Consider the following 19,298-nt stretch of genomic DNA (forward strand, 5'->3'; position numbering starts at 1 on the left):
CACGGTAACACAACTTCACGAAGCTAACCTAGTTAGCTTAAATTTATAAACTTGTAGTGTTTGACATCTTGTGAAGAAAAAAAATACCTACACACAAGCAATGTCGTGGAACTGGAACAGCCACGGACTACCATTTTTACCGGGATACACTTTTCGGGATGTAACGGTAAGTATAGCCGTTAAACTTAACGTTAAGTTAGCTAATTAGGCCGATTTAAAATGTTCAGAAGTTAACGTACATAACGCCATGCTTTAAGGTTTGACTGACATTAGCTGTAGGTTTTTCACAAAAAAAATAATGCTTTTCTTTCTGTAATGTAAATGTCATATTCCTGAATTCCTACAGTCCTAATGTTTAATAACATAATGCTAGTTTTTAGTTAATGAAGGATGCTATTAGCTAATGTGCTATTTGTGCGTTAAAATGAAGTGTTTATTCTAGGGTTGGACTGTATTGCATGTACAGGTGTCTTATTATTCTGTCCCCCTCTCAACCAACATTAGTCATTTTGACTTTCTTGTTGACTTGTATGAAAAGCGCAGGTAAAATTGATAACAATGACAACAGTTCCAATTAGTGTCCCTGTGAGCTTTCCCAGTGATCCAGCATGCACAATATCAGGGCCTCGACTAAGTGGAATGCAGCCATCATTAATGTCATTAAACACAGCTGTGCTTTTCCTACTTTGACGGGTCAAAATGTTTGCGTGAAAAAGGTCTGTTGGGTAGTAGACTCAAATAATTGTTTTGTGAGTGTACACTTGCAATAATGTTTCAAATATTTAATGTGCTTTAATTTGTATTTCTGTTGTGGTTAACCAGAGCTGATGTAGTCCCATCTCAATGGTGTTTCTCTACAGAAGCCAGCCTTCCATCGTCCCCAAACACTTGACTATAAGAATGGCTTCGCTCTGCCCCGCCGCCCCACTGTGGGCATTGGACAGGATCCGCTTTTATCAGCGCAGATGATCCAGCAGGAGATCGATGAGTTGACCTTTGGAAGACCAGATATTACTTGTGGCCCCCATAACCAGAGCATAGCCCAAGACTTCATCCCAGCTCATGTGTCCCTGGACAAGAAGGTACAATAAAGCCTGGAAGGCCCGGAAGACCAGTAATGATGAATTGTTACTCAAATTAATTGCTTTTTTTTGTTCTCTTCTCCCCCACCTTCCTGTCTTGTAGGTGCTGCGCTTCTATGCATACTTTCAGGAAAACATCCTGTTTTCCCCTGAGGAGGAGTGCCGCGTGCGCCCTGTGGTCATTTACTACTACCTTGAAGATGACAGTATGTGCATTATTGAGCCCACAGTGGAGAATTCTGGGATACCGCAGGGGAAACGCATCAAGCGCCAGCATCTGCCCAAGAATGACTTTGGAGAGCATTATCATTGGAAAGACCTTAATATTGGCATGGATCTGGAGGTGTACGGGGTCAAGTACCACATCACACAGTGCGATGATTTTACAAAGGTACAGCACTCACTTGTATGAAAGCTCTCATAGTGTGTTATGCATCTGCAGCTGTGTTTCTGACACAAAAACATAGATGTCTGATGAGTATTATCTGTGTTTCTCATTCGTCATATATAGGAATTCATGGAGAGTGAGGGTATTGTTCTGAACGACCCTGAGGCGATGCCTGAGGATCCTTACAGCAAACGTCGTGAAAAGCCTCCGCTTTCCTACACAACAGCCTCTAAATTTGACCGCATGCATCAGTTTCTCACCATGGACCGTAAGGTAAAATAATATATTACCTCCAATCCAAACACACCATGTGATTATTACAAAACCGAATCTGGGCAGCTATTAACCCTTCATCAGTTTTGTTTTTTTTGTGCTGCATTCAGATGAGCAAATTAGTGTGATCTCTTTTGAAAACATGGAGGAAAAGGCAATTAGCAACTTGGCAAGAACTGTCCCACAAATTTTAAGAAATTAGTTAAAGGTGACAAGAAAATAACTTGAAAATAAGTTTTTTTAAAGGGCACAGAAAAGGCCACAAAACTTTATTTATTAGAATTATTTATTTAAAATTTATCTTATTTGTTTTATGGTTGTTTTTTTCCCCATTTCCTTTCTTCATATTTTCAGGGAATTCTCTTGTATTTCTTTTATTTATTTATTTTTTACTAATTTCTTGCTAATATTTGGGCCATGACCTGTTAAAAATGCTTATTGCCTTCTTATGTCTTAAAAAGAAAACCAATTTGCTCAGGTTCTAAAGGAGCACAAGTACAAGAACCTCTCTCTTATTCAAGCTAATTACAAAACAAAAATAATTTCTTTGTGAAGTGTCTATGATGTTATACAGTATCTGTTTCAGCAAATATTGCTCTCCCTTCTTAGTAGACAGCACCAAGAAGAGTGAAATAACTTTTAGTGTGAATATGGATTAAGAGACGCCACTACTACCAGCTTACCAAGATTAACTTAAATTTTCTAATGTCATTTGTGGTGAAATTCATGTTTCTTGAACTTAAAGGGACAGTTTACTCAAAAATCAAATATACATATTTTCCTCTTACCTGCAGTGCTATTTATCATCCTGAATGGTTTTGGTGTGAGTTGCAGAGTATTGGAGATATCAGCCGTAGATATGTCTGCCTTCTCTCCAGTATAATAAAACTATATGGCATTCAGCTTATGGTGCTCAAAGCACCAAACAAACACTTTTTCTTTCTACTGAACTACACCACCAATGGTATCACTACATTTCTAAGACCAGTATCTCCAACACTCAACAACTCACACAAAAAAATCTAGACAGATAAATAACGATACAGGTAAGAGGAAAAATGTGTATTTTGGATTTTGGATGTAACTGACACTTTAACTAAATTGGCCTTATTTCATTTTTTCTGAAGTTCATGTTTCTTAAATTTAAAACTGAACCTAAATTGACAGTTAGGGTTAGGACCAGTTTCACAAGTTAATTGAACCCCTATAAACGTATAAAAAGTCAATCTAATGATAGACTTCTGAGATGTTTAAAATTTGTGATCTTCTGGTTCCAATAAATATTTGCATCAACAAGCAGATGTCTGTGCCCTGCAATTTTGCATTTAGCAGACAAATTCTAGTTTCAGACTCTCAACCTCTTCTTGGCTAGGTGCTGCGTTTCTTCGCCCTGTGGGACGATTCTGACGCTCTCTTCGGGGACACCAGGCCTGTTACCATCCAGTATTTCCTGGTAGATGACACGGTGGAGATCCGAGAGGTCCACGAACCCAACAGCGGCCGGTATCTCTTCTCTGTCGTGATGCGCAGACAGAAGCTGCCCAAGAAAATCAAACCAGAGTGTGGTGAGATGCAATGCTGTGTCGATGTGACTTTAGGCTGTGTATATAATGGCATTAGATCTGTGCTCTGGTCAGGTGTCTCTCTGCATCCAGCCATGTACAGTTAAAGTGAATGCCTTTTAGAAGGTGTCTATTTTACATCTAAACTCTGTAACTTCTGCAGCAGTTTTATGCACCACAGGAAAAAAAAAAGTTATTTTTTAAAAAACAAATGAACACAGCTAACAATAGTTTTTGTATTTCTTTCCAGAGACATTTCCCAGCTGTGTGCTGGAGGTTTCAACAGAGGAAGTAGATGAGTACTACTCCCCCAAAGATTTCCAGGTGGGTCAAACTATGACGCTGCTGGGCCGTCGCTTCCTGCTGTACGACTGCGATGGCTTCACCAAAGAGTATTACCAAAAGAACCACCCTGATGTGGAGATGAAACCCTCCGAAATACCAAAACAGACTGACCCGCTTCAGGAGAGGAAAAGGGTGAGAACCTGAAATGTATTTTGTTTTCCATCTCAAAACTCTATCATTTGTAATGCCTGAGGGCATGTGGCTTAATGTTGTTATACATAATATTTATTTTCTTATTCATAACCCTCTCCTGTCTGTGTTTACAGGAGTTTCCTCCCTATAATGGTTTTGGTTCCCTTGAAGACTCTCTCCAGAATTGCTTGTCTTTAGTTCCTGAGCCTCCCAAGAAGAATGTGCTAAAGATGCTGGAAAACGACCACAAAGTGTTGCGCTACAGTGCCAGGCTGGTGAGTCAACATGTTTGCGTTGACTAAACCCTATAAATGACTAGTGACTGATTTCTGTGTAGTCATAAGTAAAACAACTGCATTTACCAAAACACCAAAAGCCATCGACAACAAAACTGAAAATGTATTTCCTGTTACTGACATTCCAGGACTCCCAGAATCCTGCAGATGAGGACAGACGTTTCATACTGTCCTACTTCCTGTCCAATGACATGATCAGTATTTTTGAAAAGCCCACTCGCAATTCTGGCATCATCGGTGGCAAGTTCCTGGAAAAGACGCGCATCCCCAAACCTGGCTCGACAGTGGACAATCCCGAGTTCTACTCACCTGCAGACTTTGCTATTGGAGCCACTGTGGAGGGTAACATTCACACTTTAATAGCCTACATTAACTTTCTTATTGTCATGTCTTGTTTTTCAAAAGGAATATTTTTACTTAGAAACTAGGGCATATTTTCTCCAAGGACTTTGCAGGAATAATTTATGTTGTTACCTGAATATGTCTTTTGAGATACATTAAGCTTTATCCAGAATTATAATCATTTAAAGTCTGCATTTCTAATTCAATACACTTTTTGTCAAATTCATTAAATATCTCCTCCTGCTAATTCTCCGTTCTGTGTGTGCTTAAAAAAATCTGGTGTTCATACAGCCCTAGTAAATAGGAAACAATGTCGCCTCCTTGTCCTCACCCATGAGGTACAAGCTACACCATGATAGTAATGAAATGTAAATAACACCAGATATATTACCAGAGCTTCTGCAGGACCACTGACAGGAGAGGTGTATTTGTTTGGGCTGTTTAGTTCAAACATCAACAATCTTTCTGCAGAACAACAGACTTCACCTTTGAGTTAAATTCAATTTTCCAAAAGGGGATCAATAGATAACCAAAAATCTCAGTTTAAGGCATCATTCTCCTCTCATCTTTTTCTGCAGTTTTCAGCCACCGCTTTGTGTTAACCGGCGCTGACCGATACGTGCTGGCATACCTGGAGTCCAATGCAAGCCAGATCCCATGTCAGACACTGCAGTCTTTACAGCAGAAGCTGGGTGCGGGGACTGCAAATACTCAGCCGGCTGACCAACATGGTAAAACAAAACACACCTCTAGAATTTTCAGTCAGTTATAATTTTCTTCCAGTAGGTGTCACTTTTGTTCTAAATTTAGATTTGTGCAACACCTGATGTGTTTTTTTCATTCTGTTTCAGGTGGTGATGTCACAGAGCCATCTTCATGATGTCAGGGGAGGGATATAATAAATAACCACTGGATCAACTCCAGAAAAGGTGATGTGTGAATCTGACAGCTTCTGGTAACTTAAAAATACAGCTGTTTGATGTTGGTGAGGTTGACCTCAAAACACCACTCTTATTTTAAACATATACCAAGTGGTTGTCAAGGCTTTCCCTGAAATCTGATCAAAAATACAAACTTATATTAGTCAGGCAATCAAGCAGGTACATTTTATCCTTTTGTGATTAATGCAGCCTGAAATTTCTGATTTCATGGTGGATTTCCAAATAATTTTGATGATTTTTAGGCTTTCATTTTTCATGTTCCCACACATTTTCATGGACAAAATCTGAAAACTTTTCCATGACTTTTCAAGGACCCTTAATAAAAACAAAAAAATCTTATTGACCCACTTGCCAAGCATTTTTTCAAATATCAGATTCAAACTCTATTTAAACATAATTTCAGGTAGCTGGAATACTTAAACGGCAAAAGAAACGTACGTGATGTAATCAAAACGTAACGTCGACAGTTACAGAAAATAAATTTGCCATTATGGTAGATTATGTGGAAGGTTATCCATAGACAATCACTGTAACAATTTCATTTTGACACAACAAAAATGTCCACGAATTTTCCAAAACTTTCAATGCTTTTTACCAATTCAGTTACTTTTTCAGGCCTGGAAAATAAGATTGTGACATTCCATGACTTTTAAAGGTTTTCCATGACTGTGGGAATCCTGTTTTTTGGCCATGGAATTGCAGGAACAAATGGAAATTGCAAAAAAAGGTTGTGATGCTAGTCAAATTGTGGTAAAGTTTAGGTGATCTGACGAAGTTGCAAGGTCCGGCAGGATCGCAGGAATTGGCTGAATTGAGTTAACTGTTGCAATTGCAACATCCTGACATCCTGGAGGGACTGATATATTACAATGACTGCCTTAGTTCACTGTACTATGAAAGAATACTGAAAATGTAGAAAAAATCTGTAATTTTAATGAATTTGTCACTATTTACCAACTGGCAATGCAAGCATTTTTCATTTCCAAACCAAGATCAACATTAGAAAATGTTCCCTTAATTGTCAAATGCATAAAGTGTACAAAATGAAAACACAAAAAAATGCAAGAACATGACATCAGCCACAATTTTTCAGAAAATTGCATTATTTAATAAAGAAATTAACAAAACAATTAAAAGAAAATAAAAATGGAATGGCATGCGGTAATATCCAACATACATACTTGATGCTTATCTGTTAAGTGACCAGTGACAAATGTAGGATTTTAAACAGATATAAATCATTGGGAGGAGCCCAGGGGACCACTCTATTTGGTTGGCCAAAACCCCCTCCCTGACAAGGTAAAGAGATCATGTTTAGGCCAGCATACAGTAAGCTCATATCATACCATAACATCAGTAACATTTTTCTGCTCCAATGGACCAGACAAGAAAACAAGCAAAGCTGGCTCAATGGCAAGAGCTGAAAACAGCTGCGACAACACTACAACCAGTACAGTACTTATGTATGAGGATATGCATCAGCACATTCGAAACTGACACACACAGTAACGTGTGCTGCATACTGTGTTCACTTTACATTTTAGTCATTCTGCGTACAATGGTGCTCCTTAGGGTGGGATAGCAGGCTGCGTGGATGTATAAAAAAAATACTGATATGATGAGGAGTAAATGTCTGTTGGGCTCGAGGGATTTCCTTGGATTTCATTTTCCAGCATTCAAGCCTAAGTCTGTAGTGACTGAGACCCTGTAACATCTCAGGACATACTCAAAGAGAGGCGTGGTGGCCAGTGGCCGCCAGCTCTGCTGTTGTGCTGATGAGAAACCTTAGCCAGGGCAAAGGCCACTGTTCAGGCCAGTGAGTGTGTTATCTTAGGGGGATTTGAGTTTTTTGGTCCGAGGAGAGGCTCCATTCTCAGCTTTAAGAACTCCATTTTCATGGTGACCAACTAACAGGAGAGACAGAACAGAGACAGAGACACTCAGTGTGAAAGCAGGGAATGATTGGGATAAAAAGACATTTTAAATGGATAGTTTGGATTTTGAAGTTGGCTTGTATGGGGTACTTATCCATAGGCAGTATATTACACACAGTAGATGTCAGTCTGCACACCCTCAGTTTGGAGAAGTGGCAGGAATGCTGACACGGAGGCGAAGCAATGTACTACTGTGGGCGGCGGCAGCAACAAAACCTATTTCAGCCACCTGAATAAAGTCCCACTTAAAACAAACAATGACAGTTTAAATGTACAGTATATTTAGAGTTGCTTCACCACTTTATTCTTCCGTCAGACTGAACCTTCAAACAAGGAAACTGTTAACTTCATCTCCCCATCTGCGCTCTCGGCAAAGCCACCAGACTCCATTGAGAAAAACTTTGATTTAACATCACTGAACATGAGAGCTGCTGGCCTATGGCTGCATTGATCAGTTAGTTTGTCTTATTGTGTGACTTTGGTGAATCCAAACTAAACCTTTATGTAAGAGCCACTTAATTGCACATTAAGTCTTGGTATAAACGTTGGTTTTGGTATATTACATATAATATAGGTTACCATTTATTCAAGTTTACATAACAGTTTCTGTGTGTTTTTAGTGGTGATGTGCTTATATTTATATTACATATAATATTTTGTTATAGTGCAGGCTACACTGTGTATCACATTTATGGTGTAGTGCGCATGTCAAAGGTGTATAGGATAACGTCACGCCTGGAAAGAGCTAGAAGTCTGTGGAGGCCATACGGAATAAGTTTTTGAGTGTGCCTTATCACAGTGGATTATCATGCTTTACAGTGTGGAAAGTGCCTTTAGATCATTAAGTCGGTAGTGGACCGTTCTGGATGTGATTTGGACAGATTTAGCCTGCTGTGCCTTTTGTATTTTTTGCTTTTACAAATAAACAAAGTTAAACGTTTTTCCTTCCTCATGTGAGTACTTGGATTCACTCGAAGTAGGAGTCAGAACCCATGCACCTCGCAGACTTAAGTGGCCAAGGAACGGTGGTATGTAGAAACGGCCACTATACTTTACAACACCAAAGTCACACAGTAACACAGACAAACTGAGGGAGGCAGTGGTAGATCAGCAGCTCTGTGTTCAGCGATGTTAAGTCACTGTTTTTCTCAGTGAAGTCTGGCCCTGGAGAGCGATAAAACAGCTTCAGTTTCCCTTTAGAAATGGCTGTCTGATGACAAGGTAAGCAGTGAAAATAATCTAAATATAGTGTACACTGAAACTGATATTGAGTTTTTTGGGTGGCTTCAGTACATTTTGTTGCTGCCCCCTCCTGAGTAGTAAATTGCTTTTCCTCCTCGTTAGTGTCCAGTCTGCTTCTCCAATCTGGGGGTGTACCAACAAACAGCTACTGTATGCAATGAGGTAAGTACCTCATACAAACCCACTTCAAAATATCCAAACTATCGCTTTAAAGAAAGAACCAAGTCAAATTCCTAAAAGTTGTACTATTATGAAACAGTTTTTCCCCTATTCCTCTGTAACTGCAACAGGTAACAGCAGTGTATAGTGAATCATGTTTTCACAGTTGTTTATACTCACGTGAGTCTCTCTTCAGTGGCCGTAGGGGTTGTTTTGCAGCAGCCTTCTTGCGAACAGCCTGTTCGTGTCTGAACTCCCTCCAGCGCCTCAGCTGGAAGCGGATAAACTTCCAGAGTAGCCAAGATTGGGTCAAACATACCAGCAGTAGAACAGTCATCCTGAAGGGGCCCCGAGGCAAGAAGATTAGTGCAATTGTGTGTTTTGGAAAATGGACCTGACATTGCTTGCCAAATTTATACAATTACTTCCTGGCCCTAGTGTGTGTGTGAGTGCGTATGTGTGTGTGTGTTTCTGCACTCAGGTAATCTGCTTTATCTGTTGCTTTAGAGTGCTGCTATCACACTTCAGTAAAAATAATACCACTAAAATTAAAAGTAAATAAGTCAAAATAAGGAACAAAAGTCAAAATATATTTGCTGGTAAAATTACTGTATACCATAGGGTGAGTCCATTTTTTAAATCATTCTCTACTTTTACATTAGTGCTCCTTATGTATTCAAATTAGAAAATTTGAATACAAATTTGAAAGGTGTTTTAAAAACGTTCTCCCATGTGGCCAAATGTAGGTTTCTGCTCAACGTCACTGATACTGATATATATATATAATATATATATATATATATATATATATATATATATATATATATATATATATATATATATATAGACCCCTGTACTGCTGTGGTAGCCTAATTAGTTTGGTTCTAAAAATCACACAATAACACAAACAAACTAAACAGCAATAAACTAGCAACTCTTGTTTGCTCTGAGGTAAAATTAACTGTTTCTGTCATTGGAGTCTGGTGGCTTTGAAGAGGGACATATATGGCTTCAGTTCTCCCATGAAAAGGGCTGTCTGAAAACAAGGTAAGGCAGTAGAATAATTTACATCTAGTGTACAATTAAACTTATTTTTTCCGCTACTGCCTCCATCCACTGCCACCACACTCCGGTGACAGAAACTCCAATTTTACCTCATAGGACGAGTTGTTGGTCTATTGCCGCCTCTATTTGGTTAGTTAGATGTCTTTACTTTATATAATCATAGCTACAGCTATAGAGGATTCTGATTCACTCCATATATGTAGAGACGTGTTTCTACTTAGACATTAATAAGTCAGCCTCTGTCAATCAGTGTCAAAATTCCTGGCTGCATCCACTGCACTGTGAATTTATGTCATAAAACAATAAAAGCAGTAAAAAATTGTCACAGTAGTTGTAAGGAAGTAAGCACAGTGCCACAAAATGAATCCACAGATGTTGAACTTGAATCATTACCTTATCAGTACAGTGTTAAAGTTGCCCATCTCCCAGTCCAGCCCCTGGTTCTCAGCGCGGGCCAAACCAAAGCCAACAGCGAGGAACATCAGGGTCAAAGTAACCATCCGTGTAAACACGAAGCTGATCGCCCACAGGTCAAACCTGAAGCACAGCACATAGTGATGATGTCAGCAATAAAAAGGTAATAATCTGTAAACTACAAGGTATTATAAAGGGGAGAGCAGTAGATACAGTAGCTCAGGGAGGAGGGGAGAACATAGGGGAAATAGGGATTTAAGTTTTCAGCTTGATTACTTAGATAATAATAATAACTTTTTTTGGTATAGCACTTATCTAGACAAAATTACAAAGTGCTTCCAAAGTGCATGAAAATAGTGAAGTAAAATGGTCAAAAACAGCAAAAGGCAAAACAACTCAAATCTCATGAGGTAACTTACATTTTCTGATGGTTCTCATCAGTGAAGTAAAATAGTCTGGCAATGTGAAAGCCCAGCTCTGACACATACTGGAGGAAGAGCAGTACCAAACCCACACGACTCAAACTACACGAGAAGAAAGACAGAAGCAGGTGAAAGATTAAGTGACAAAGGAAAACAACCTTATAAGTTTACAATAAAACCATCCAGTGTTTTAACTATATTATCAGTGGCAGTAGAGCAGAGTTGCTAAGCTGAGCAGTGAAATCTGACGTTTACTTTTTTCCTGTTAATGCATTTCTCAGTATCCATGCATCGTTACTTGTCAAATCTGATGAAAAACAGATGTTTGTTAAACGATGTATAGAGGTGCACAGTTGTGGCAAGATCCCCCCAAAAAGCAAAACACTGGCACTTGCAGAAAATTTCATTTTTTTTAATATGGGCAAACATGATCAGAAACAGACACATGTAAGCTGAAAAGCCATCTTCGGTAGAAATGGCAAATTATATAATAATTCTGAAAAAAAAATAATTTTCTGTGAGTGCTGGTGTTCTGCTTGAATTTTTTTTGGTACTTGACAAGCCTTTGAATATGTAGTCTTTCCCAAAAAATTGTCCTTTTTCTGGATGCTTACTTTAACAAATAGGCTGCAGCGATGTGCAGCAGATACAGGCAGATGTACTGAAGCTGCCGAGGAATCTCCTCCTGAAAAACAAACAGCTTTTATTTGCAAACAGAGACGTTTTTTTTTTAATCCTAGAGTTTTTTTGTTCATAGTAAGTCTGTCTGATACACATGAATGCAGAGCATACACAAATGCACGCGCACACAGACACACACACTCACACACACACGGCTTATCTAGTCACACTCCAGAGCTCCTCCAGTTCCCAGGGCCTCCTTACTGACCTTGCGTACTTTCTGGAAGTAGAGCTCCGGCAAGGCGTGGAGCCAGTAGGCCAGCTGAGTGAGGTAGAAAAACTTCACCTGAAACCTGCAGCAAAAAATAGACAGGCAGGAGATAAAGTAGGAGAAAGTGCAAAAATGAGAGCGAGTCAGAAAAATGCACATAACTGCCAATGTTAGATTCCTGGTTTGATGTGTTTACCATGACTTTAATCCATCAGAAATGTCCCTGTGTTTAACCGTTAATCAAGTTATTTTTAATCCCCTTTTAAAACTATGTTTCTGCCCAAATTGGAAAATAATGAAACTATAAACCTTAATGCATAATCAGTGCATAATACGTGTGCATGTTAAGGTGTTGGTTCTGTGTTAAGGTGTTGGTTCTGTGTGTGAGGTGCATGCAGCAGACTTTTTAGAGCACAGTGCAGCATGAGGAAATGCTGATAAGCTGCAAACTACAAGCGGTACACCAAAACTGGATTACCCACAGACCAAAGCAGTGGACAGGAGGCCCCAAAGCCCCTAGATTCACTGTGTGACAATTATTTTATAGTACTTGGATTTTTAAAACTTACTCTGAAATATAGAAATATATATATATTAGTATTTGTCAGTCATAAAAAAAGGTAATAAGCACTTTTTTATGTGACTTTTTCAAAGTAACTGACACCTAACTGTGTTCTGAAGTGACTTGCATATCTATAAACACCTTTCTAAATAACAGATGTGTTTCAAAAATCATTTTTTGAAAAACAAAGAACCAAAAAAATCACTGCTTTCAGCTTCTCGTGTGTATATTTACTGATTTTCCTTGTCTTCTATGATATTAAAATAAATACTTTTTACTACTTCTACCAAAAAAAAAAAAACAACATCCAGATGTTGACTTAAGCTTTGGGAAATTTTGAGGGTCTTTTGGAAAAATGAAAATACACTTTTATAACAGCCCTGGCATGTAGTTTTGTGAATAAATGAATCCATGTGGATACTTCTAAAATAAATATGTCTTTTTCATTAAGTGTAGCCCATTGTTAAATGACCAACTCGTAAACTTTTTTAAAAACATTTTTTATGTAAAAATATTACTGACAGCAAGTTACACAAAAGTCAAACCTGAGGTGTACATGGGGATAGTTCTCCCAAAGGCTGCTGGGATGCAGGAGATACCCTTCCTGTGTTAAGAAAGTAAAGAAAATAATGTTATACTGTTGTTTATTAGTGTGTGTGTGTCTATGTGTGTGTGTGTGTGTGTGTATGTGTGTGACAGAGAGAGAGAGAGAGATGAGTGATGCTTGATAGGAAAATGTGTGACATTTCCTTGAATAGGAAGTTGTCACTGAACACAATATGATGAAAATCTCACTCACTGTTATGAGGATGTAAAAACTCCACACACTCGACACCAAGTGAAACACACACAGCTGACCCGACTCATTAAACTTTGTGTTCTTGCTCTTGGAGAGGTGGAGACGCCGGTTCACTTTCTGCAACATAAACAATACAAAACATCATGTGAATGCAGCTGGATCCAGGCGTAAAGGAGTGGCTGTTGACTGCTGAAAATGTCATGCACAAGGAAGTGTCTCAGTTATACAAATAACTAGGACAAGAAAAGACAGCGGATACTATTTATGGCTGCTGCTGAAAACCCTCCTCTGAAAAAGTATTCCTTTCAAGACACTTTGGAAACTGTGGTGCTAAAATAAAACCCAGTTCCTCCTCACTGGCCTATTTCTGAACAATGACACAAGGACTCGCACCTTCAGATGGATTCAATGCTTCTCTCTCTTTCTCTCTCTCTCTCTCTTCCTTTCTCCACAACTCTTTCCCCAGGACAACTGCAGCTATGGCAGCCGGTCTCATTTAGACTGAAAAACTCAGCATGCTGATCTTATGTGTTTTAATGTGGTACATTAACTGTTCTGTTCAAAATGTCCCTTTATGTGCAACTTCATGCAAATGCTGTATATATCTTTAAAAACTTGGAATATATTCACAACTAACATACTTGTTACTGATGAAACAGTAAAGAGAGTACGATATTATAGAGATTTTTTTTTTCAGATTCATGACTGCAAATACGGGGAAACATTACATCTCAAGGTTCCTACAGCTTAAGGTAAGTGGGATTTAAGACTTTTCATGGCCAATATAAATATGTTTGAAATTTAAGACCAATTTTACAAACCAGTGTCATTAAATCAGTGTTAGGGTTCATTTTTACCCAAATATGCATTTTAGTATAAGACTTTTTGAAGACATTAGTTCAGGAGGCAATTCATAAAATCCTACTTCCCATGTTTTAGCATTTAAGACTTCTGAAATATTTAAGTAATTTTAAAAGAGATAAAGGCCTTCTTAATACATCAATGAACTCAAGACGTTTTACAATCTGTAGGAAGCCTGACTTTTCACGACTATTGACGGAATATCCCTAATGCATGTCGACATAACTTAAAATATTAAAAATATTGCTAATAACTCATTTTGGTAAGATTTAATTTGATGTGTCTATAGTTTTCAAATTATGTCCTAACAATTTCCAAAAAGTTTCTTGGAATTTGGTACTAGTTATGGGGAACAATGAGACAATATTGAATGTGTACACAAGCAATAATTTATTTGTAAAATTGATTGCTGCATATTTCACTAAGTGCAAATACAATTCAAAAAGGAAAATAAAGTTTCCCATTATAATTAAAAATGGATATTTATGTTCTCTTTTCATTTATTTTTACAGTAAACTTGCTTGGAAATTATGGTGTGATAAAATAAAGCATTACCTTCATTTTATTATTCATTCATAGCTGTGCTGCCTCTTTTGTGGAGCCCTTTTTTCCGTCACGTTGACAGTATAGTACTACAGTGTGCCTCCTTTTGTGACTGACTGATGTGTTGTGTTGCAGAGACTGCCTGGTTACTTACATCCAGAAGATACTCCTGCACTACTGCATGGAGGATGATGGCAATAAAGAAATAGAAGAGGATGGTGGCGGAGTCCTTCCATCCGTAATGGTACAACGTCACCTCGCCCTCTAAGCACACATAGGAGCGGTGAAACACACAGGCGGTACAAGTTTGCAGTGAAAGGTGTGTTGAAACATCCTGAAGCAATATAAACCTATCTTGCAATTACAATTCAATGGCAGTAATATATTGATGCAATATGCAGAACAGCTGCAGCAGAAATGAAATTGAAATGTGCGAGTTCAAAATGCGGAGATAAGTCACAGACTGTGAATTAAAATGAATATTAAACAAGAAATCCTCAGCTACACTGCATACCTGGTGACTGTGTGGTGACATTGTACTGAGGCTGAATGAACAGTATGGCCGTCTTGGCTGTCGCCTGGAAATTAGATGAGATGGTCATTAGCAACATATTTCAGTGAACTTTATGAGGCCATTCATCAAAGTATCATCAAAGTATGCATGTGGGTTTATGGCAGGTGTCTGTGTGTGCCTGTTAGCGTGTGAAGAGATAGACAGCGAGTGAGAATCCTCATTTTTCAGAATATATAATGTTGTTTTTAACACTGTCAGTCAATCCTCCCCCATGGCATCATAATACCCTACTGGGAGCTGAATTCTTTAAGTAGCGCTGCAAAAAAATCTGTCTGGCACGACAAGTCTGGCACTGACTTTGAGAGCTGTAACAGAGTTTCCCAAATTATTCTGTGACAAGCATCCCCACAAAGACGTGAAATAGAACAGTGTTTCCCAACCTTTTTGGCTTGTGACCAATTTGAGTGAAGCTGCAGGCCCTCTTCACAGGTCGTCTATGAACTGTGAATAGTTTGGTTAAATGGTGTATTTTTTTGATATCAGATTGTTTTATTTGTTTCAGTGTCTCACAAGACAAAAGATTCAGAGCTGCAGCCGCATATTGATTAATCTGTCAATACTTTTTGCAATGCACTGGTTAATTATTTAGTGTTATACTCAACTTGTTTTGCCTTGGGGCCACATTTGCAATATGACAGGAAGCCAGGGGCCAGTTCATAAACAAATATTGCTAATATTAATCAGTATATAATAAATGAATTGCCTGTTTTCAACCTTTTAATGTTTGCAGGCCGGATGTATGCAGCGGCACCTCGAGGATTTGAGGGCATTCTGGGTTTAGTGGAGGGTACATGCAGGTCTACGGGGTATACCCAACTCTTTTTCTGACTCTTTGTAGCATAACAATCACACAGCCAGAAAGCCACTGGAATATGTAGGAGAGTATACCCGCTTCCTCCTCTGTGACCTACCCATCTACCTAGTGGTGCACCCCGCTTTTTCAGGTACCACTACATCAGTGGTTCTGGAAGAATCCTCCCCTTTAACTAACAAAAAAAAAAGCTTTATTTATTTTGATGCATTTTTAGGCACTTAATCTGCATCAAAAGTAGAAATAATCTCCAGTGTAAATCAATGTATTTTGTATAGGGTGCCACTTGGCACCTTATCAGGAGACAGATTTGGCCCTCCGGCCACAAGTTGAGTATCAATTCTGTCTTATATCAGAGAATAGAGAAAAATACCCTTCATAATTTCCCCAGGCCCGATGGGATGTTGTACAGTTGCTTTATTGTTTTGCCAGACCAATAGTACAAACCAAACATATTCAATATAGAACAACATACAAAAATAGAAAAGCAGCAATTTGAGGGGCTGTTACCCTAAAAATTATGGGCATTTTTTCTTCAATTATTTAAGGAATTAAACTTGTCTGTTTTTGTCAGTAAGTAATGGTTTTAACACTATAAAGATCATACCCTGTAAAATCTGACAAGCTGATTTTACTTAAAAAAAAAAAAACTAGGATATTGATTGCCTTGAAAAGTGTAAGTAAATATAACTATCATTCTTAATTTATGTTTACCTTATATCTAATTAAGTTTACTTAAAATTTCATCATATTTACATAATTTTGTAAAGTTGTTGCAATTAAAAATTTAAAAAATAATTAAATAAATATTTCTATGCTTTAGCAACTTCAGTAAACCAAGTTTACTATACTATATATCTGTGTTCTGCTGGTTGCATACTTCATTGTCATTTTTAAGTCGCAACAACTTAAAGTAAATGCAGCTAAATTGTATGTAAAATTAACGATTCAATATAAACATGAAGTAAGATTAATAGTTATATTTACATCTTCTTTTTTTTTTAAAAGGCAATTGGTTTCCAAGATTATTTTATGTAAAATAAACCTGTCAGTTTTACAGTCAATTGTATGACAATCAATCAGTCAGATGTCACTTTGTGTCTCAGATGTCTTTCCTGCAGCTTTTGAGTCCTCACACTCATCTTCACATCCTTGGGGAGGTGTCATCATGTTTGGAGCATGATTGGATATGTTAACATTTTGGTAAATATGACTTGGTGAGTATTTTAAGAGTCATACTGAAGTGAATCCTGAATTATAGGTCCCCTGGCCCCAGTTTGGGTACCGCACTGCAACAAGTCACCAGTCACTCCTTGCGCACCGAGGCCCCAGGTGACCTGTCAAAATGTCAAATTCAAAACCAGCTGTAGCTCTGTTGGTCTCATTTTACCGAAACGAGAAAAAAAGAAGGAAATCCCCTGCTTATTTTTCACTCGGCCAGCTGTGATACAATCAGGGTTCCGGACTGAAACTTTGTTAAACCGTTTAGCGGCGGCCTGGAGAGTCTGTTTGTGGGCACGTAGCAGAAGATATTAGCTGATGAGACACCTCATTAAAACAGTCGCTGCATGTCAAAGTAAAATCCCCGCGGCACAAAGCAGACTTTTAGGACAGCTGAGGCAGCGGAGAGGCAGAGCAGCGGTTCAGAGATTGAGACGTGGCAGTTAACTACCGTTATAAAGCTAGCAATGAAAAGTGTACAGCTTCCGTCTACACTTTTCAAAATAAAACTCCTGGCTGCCGAAAGTCCGCTTGAATCCCCATGTTAAATCCCAATCTATGCAACGGCGATGCTTTTATTTTGATGGCTACAAATGCTTCAACTTCCTATATTAACAGGCCTGTTTGGCGGTAACTGACAAATGTTGGAGTCAAAATGTTGCAGCGGTCTGTGTTTGCTGGAAACTGGAACAAGACTTTACCAAAAGGGTAAAACGTTAATTTTAGGAAACAAATAAGTGAAACTGTGTTGTTTTTGAGTAGCCACTTAACGCTTGGCTTTGCCAGCAGATAAGTTTTCAACTGTATCCCGGTTAATGAAACTACTTTTGAATTTTTCAAACACGACGTAATAAGCTAACATAGCAATTAAAGTGTAAAGTTGGAGTTTATACCCAGTTGCTGTCAGCTGTAACTTTTCGACTCAGTTTAAAACGATACGTTGCTGCTTTAACTGCGAACAGAGCAACATTCATTGTTCACAAAACTTGTAAGAAACTGCAGAAAGCAGCCACCATATCCGCGGAACTTATTCCACAAATAAAAAAAGCTCAGATGCAGTCAAACAAGCAAAAACGCATCTTCAAAGCGAAACGATCATTTTTATCGAATAGGTTTCCACCTCAAGTTACATCTTTGAATATGCAACAGGCTTGCCATCTTAAAACAGCTGAGTTGAGACGAGGAAAGAAAAGAGAATCTGAGTTCATCTCACCTCAAACATCAATCCAATCAAAATGAAAATCACCAAACTGAACACGATGTCGGCGTGGTTTTGAATTAAGAACTCCTGGCTGAAGAAAGGGTAACTCTTGTTTCTTCGGCGAAATGCCATGTCAACTCTGTGGTGTTTTCCCTGCTATTTTATAAATCAGAATTTTTCTGACTACGAAGTTCAGGAGTTAACTTTCTCACTGATGTGCGCATGCGCGACTTCTTAAAGGGCGAGTGCCATAAATACCTTCTTGGAGGCCATTTACGCAAAAATCTCAGTCTGTCCTGACAAAAGACCAGTTCAACCTGAGTGATCATAGCGCAGTGCGCGTTATAAATGCCCCAAAACAATGTGAAAAAAGACTTACAGCACTGTGTAAAAGTCTCAGGCCACCTGAAACTTTGTTATTTTAGCAAGGTTATAATAATCATATTACTTATCAGTATTCTCTGTACTAGAACACAACCAGAAGATACAGGAAATATGTTTGCAGAAATAAAAACACAAATATTTCAGATTGAAGCAACTTCAGCAGGCTAAAGTTGCACGTCTTTAGTGTGACCAGGATAAAAAAAAGTCTTAATTTTAATATAATCGGGAGTAAATTAAATTAAATTGGGATTATTCCACTGCTTTATTACCCATCACAGGAGTCTAGGAAGAAGAATTCAGTCAATTTATTTCAAAAATATACAGTGCAGCATGGGGAAAAAGCAAGTCTTTGTATTTTCAAGACTTTTGAGAGATTAATTTAAGACGTTTTAATACCAATTAAGGATTTGTTTTTAGATTCATGAATTCAATGGCTTTTAAGACCTTTTAAGGATCCAGGGGGACCTGATTATGACCTTAATTTTCTGGCACATCTTGAACTTTCTTGGGGCAGACAAAATAAGATTTACAATACCAATCTTCTGGTATATTTCAAGGTTCCCTCACATTGTCATGGACAAAATTTCAAAACCTTTCCATGACTTTTCAAGGGCCCATAATACTTTTTTCTTCCCTAGCCCCACCTTCCCAGTGTTTTTTTTTTACAAATCAGATTCAAACTCTATTCAAACATAATTTCAGTTAAAATTATAATAATATAATTGTAATAATTTCAGTTAGAAATTTATGTTATAATAAAATGTCACCCATATTAGAGCTACATTATGTCATCAGCTACAGGATATAAATGTTCAGTTATGTTACATGACATAGAAGGCTGTCCATGGAAAAT

General features: G+C 38.2%; 2 protein-coding genes across 3 annotated transcripts; one reads left to right on the forward strand and one right to left on the reverse strand.

The window, feature by feature from the left end:
* The first annotated feature begins 10 nt into the window (after window positions 1-10).
* On the forward strand, window positions 11-13,732 carry efhc1 (EF-hand domain (C-terminal) containing 1). 2 transcript variants are annotated; one of them, XM_042503515.1, is made up of 11 exons: window positions 11-166; window positions 861-1,082; window positions 1,186-1,473; window positions 1,594-1,743; window positions 3,116-3,308; window positions 3,556-3,782; window positions 3,917-4,057; window positions 4,207-4,420; window positions 4,999-5,151; window positions 5,272-5,349; window positions 13,548-13,732. In XM_042503515.1, exons 1-10 carry the CDS (start codon window positions 101-103, stop codon window positions 5,298-5,300), a joined length of 1,683 nt encoding a protein of 560 aa, XP_042359449.1. In that variant the 5' UTR covers window positions 11-100; the 3' UTR covers window positions 5,301-5,349; window positions 13,548-13,732. The 2 variants fall into 2 exon arrangements, with proteins under 2 accessions (XP_042359449.1, XP_042359448.1); XM_042503514.1 differs by lacking the exon at window positions 13,548-13,732 and having other exon boundaries at window positions 5,272-5,620.
* tram2 (translocation associated membrane protein 2) lies at window positions 6,447-18,271 on the reverse strand. The gene is made up of 11 exons (XM_042503517.1): window positions 18,074-18,271; window positions 14,769-14,832; window positions 14,409-14,518; window positions 12,851-12,967; window positions 12,597-12,655; window positions 11,487-11,571; window positions 11,212-11,282; window positions 10,595-10,699; window positions 10,155-10,298; window positions 8,877-9,034; window positions 6,447-7,268 (listed from the first exon to the last, which is right to left on the reverse strand). The coding sequence occupies exons 1-11, from the start codon at window positions 18,191-18,193 to the stop codon at window positions 7,192-7,194; spliced, it is 1,110 nt and encodes a 369-aa protein (XP_042359451.1). The 5' UTR covers window positions 18,194-18,271; the 3' UTR covers window positions 6,447-7,191.
* Window positions 18,272-19,298: the final 1,027 nt, after the last annotated feature.

This window comes from Plectropomus leopardus, chromosome 16, assembly GCF_008729295.1.
Source record: "Plectropomus leopardus isolate mb chromosome 16, YSFRI_Pleo_2.0, whole genome shotgun sequence".
Lineage (NCBI taxonomy): Eukaryota > Metazoa > Chordata > Actinopteri > Perciformes > Serranidae > Plectropomus > Plectropomus leopardus.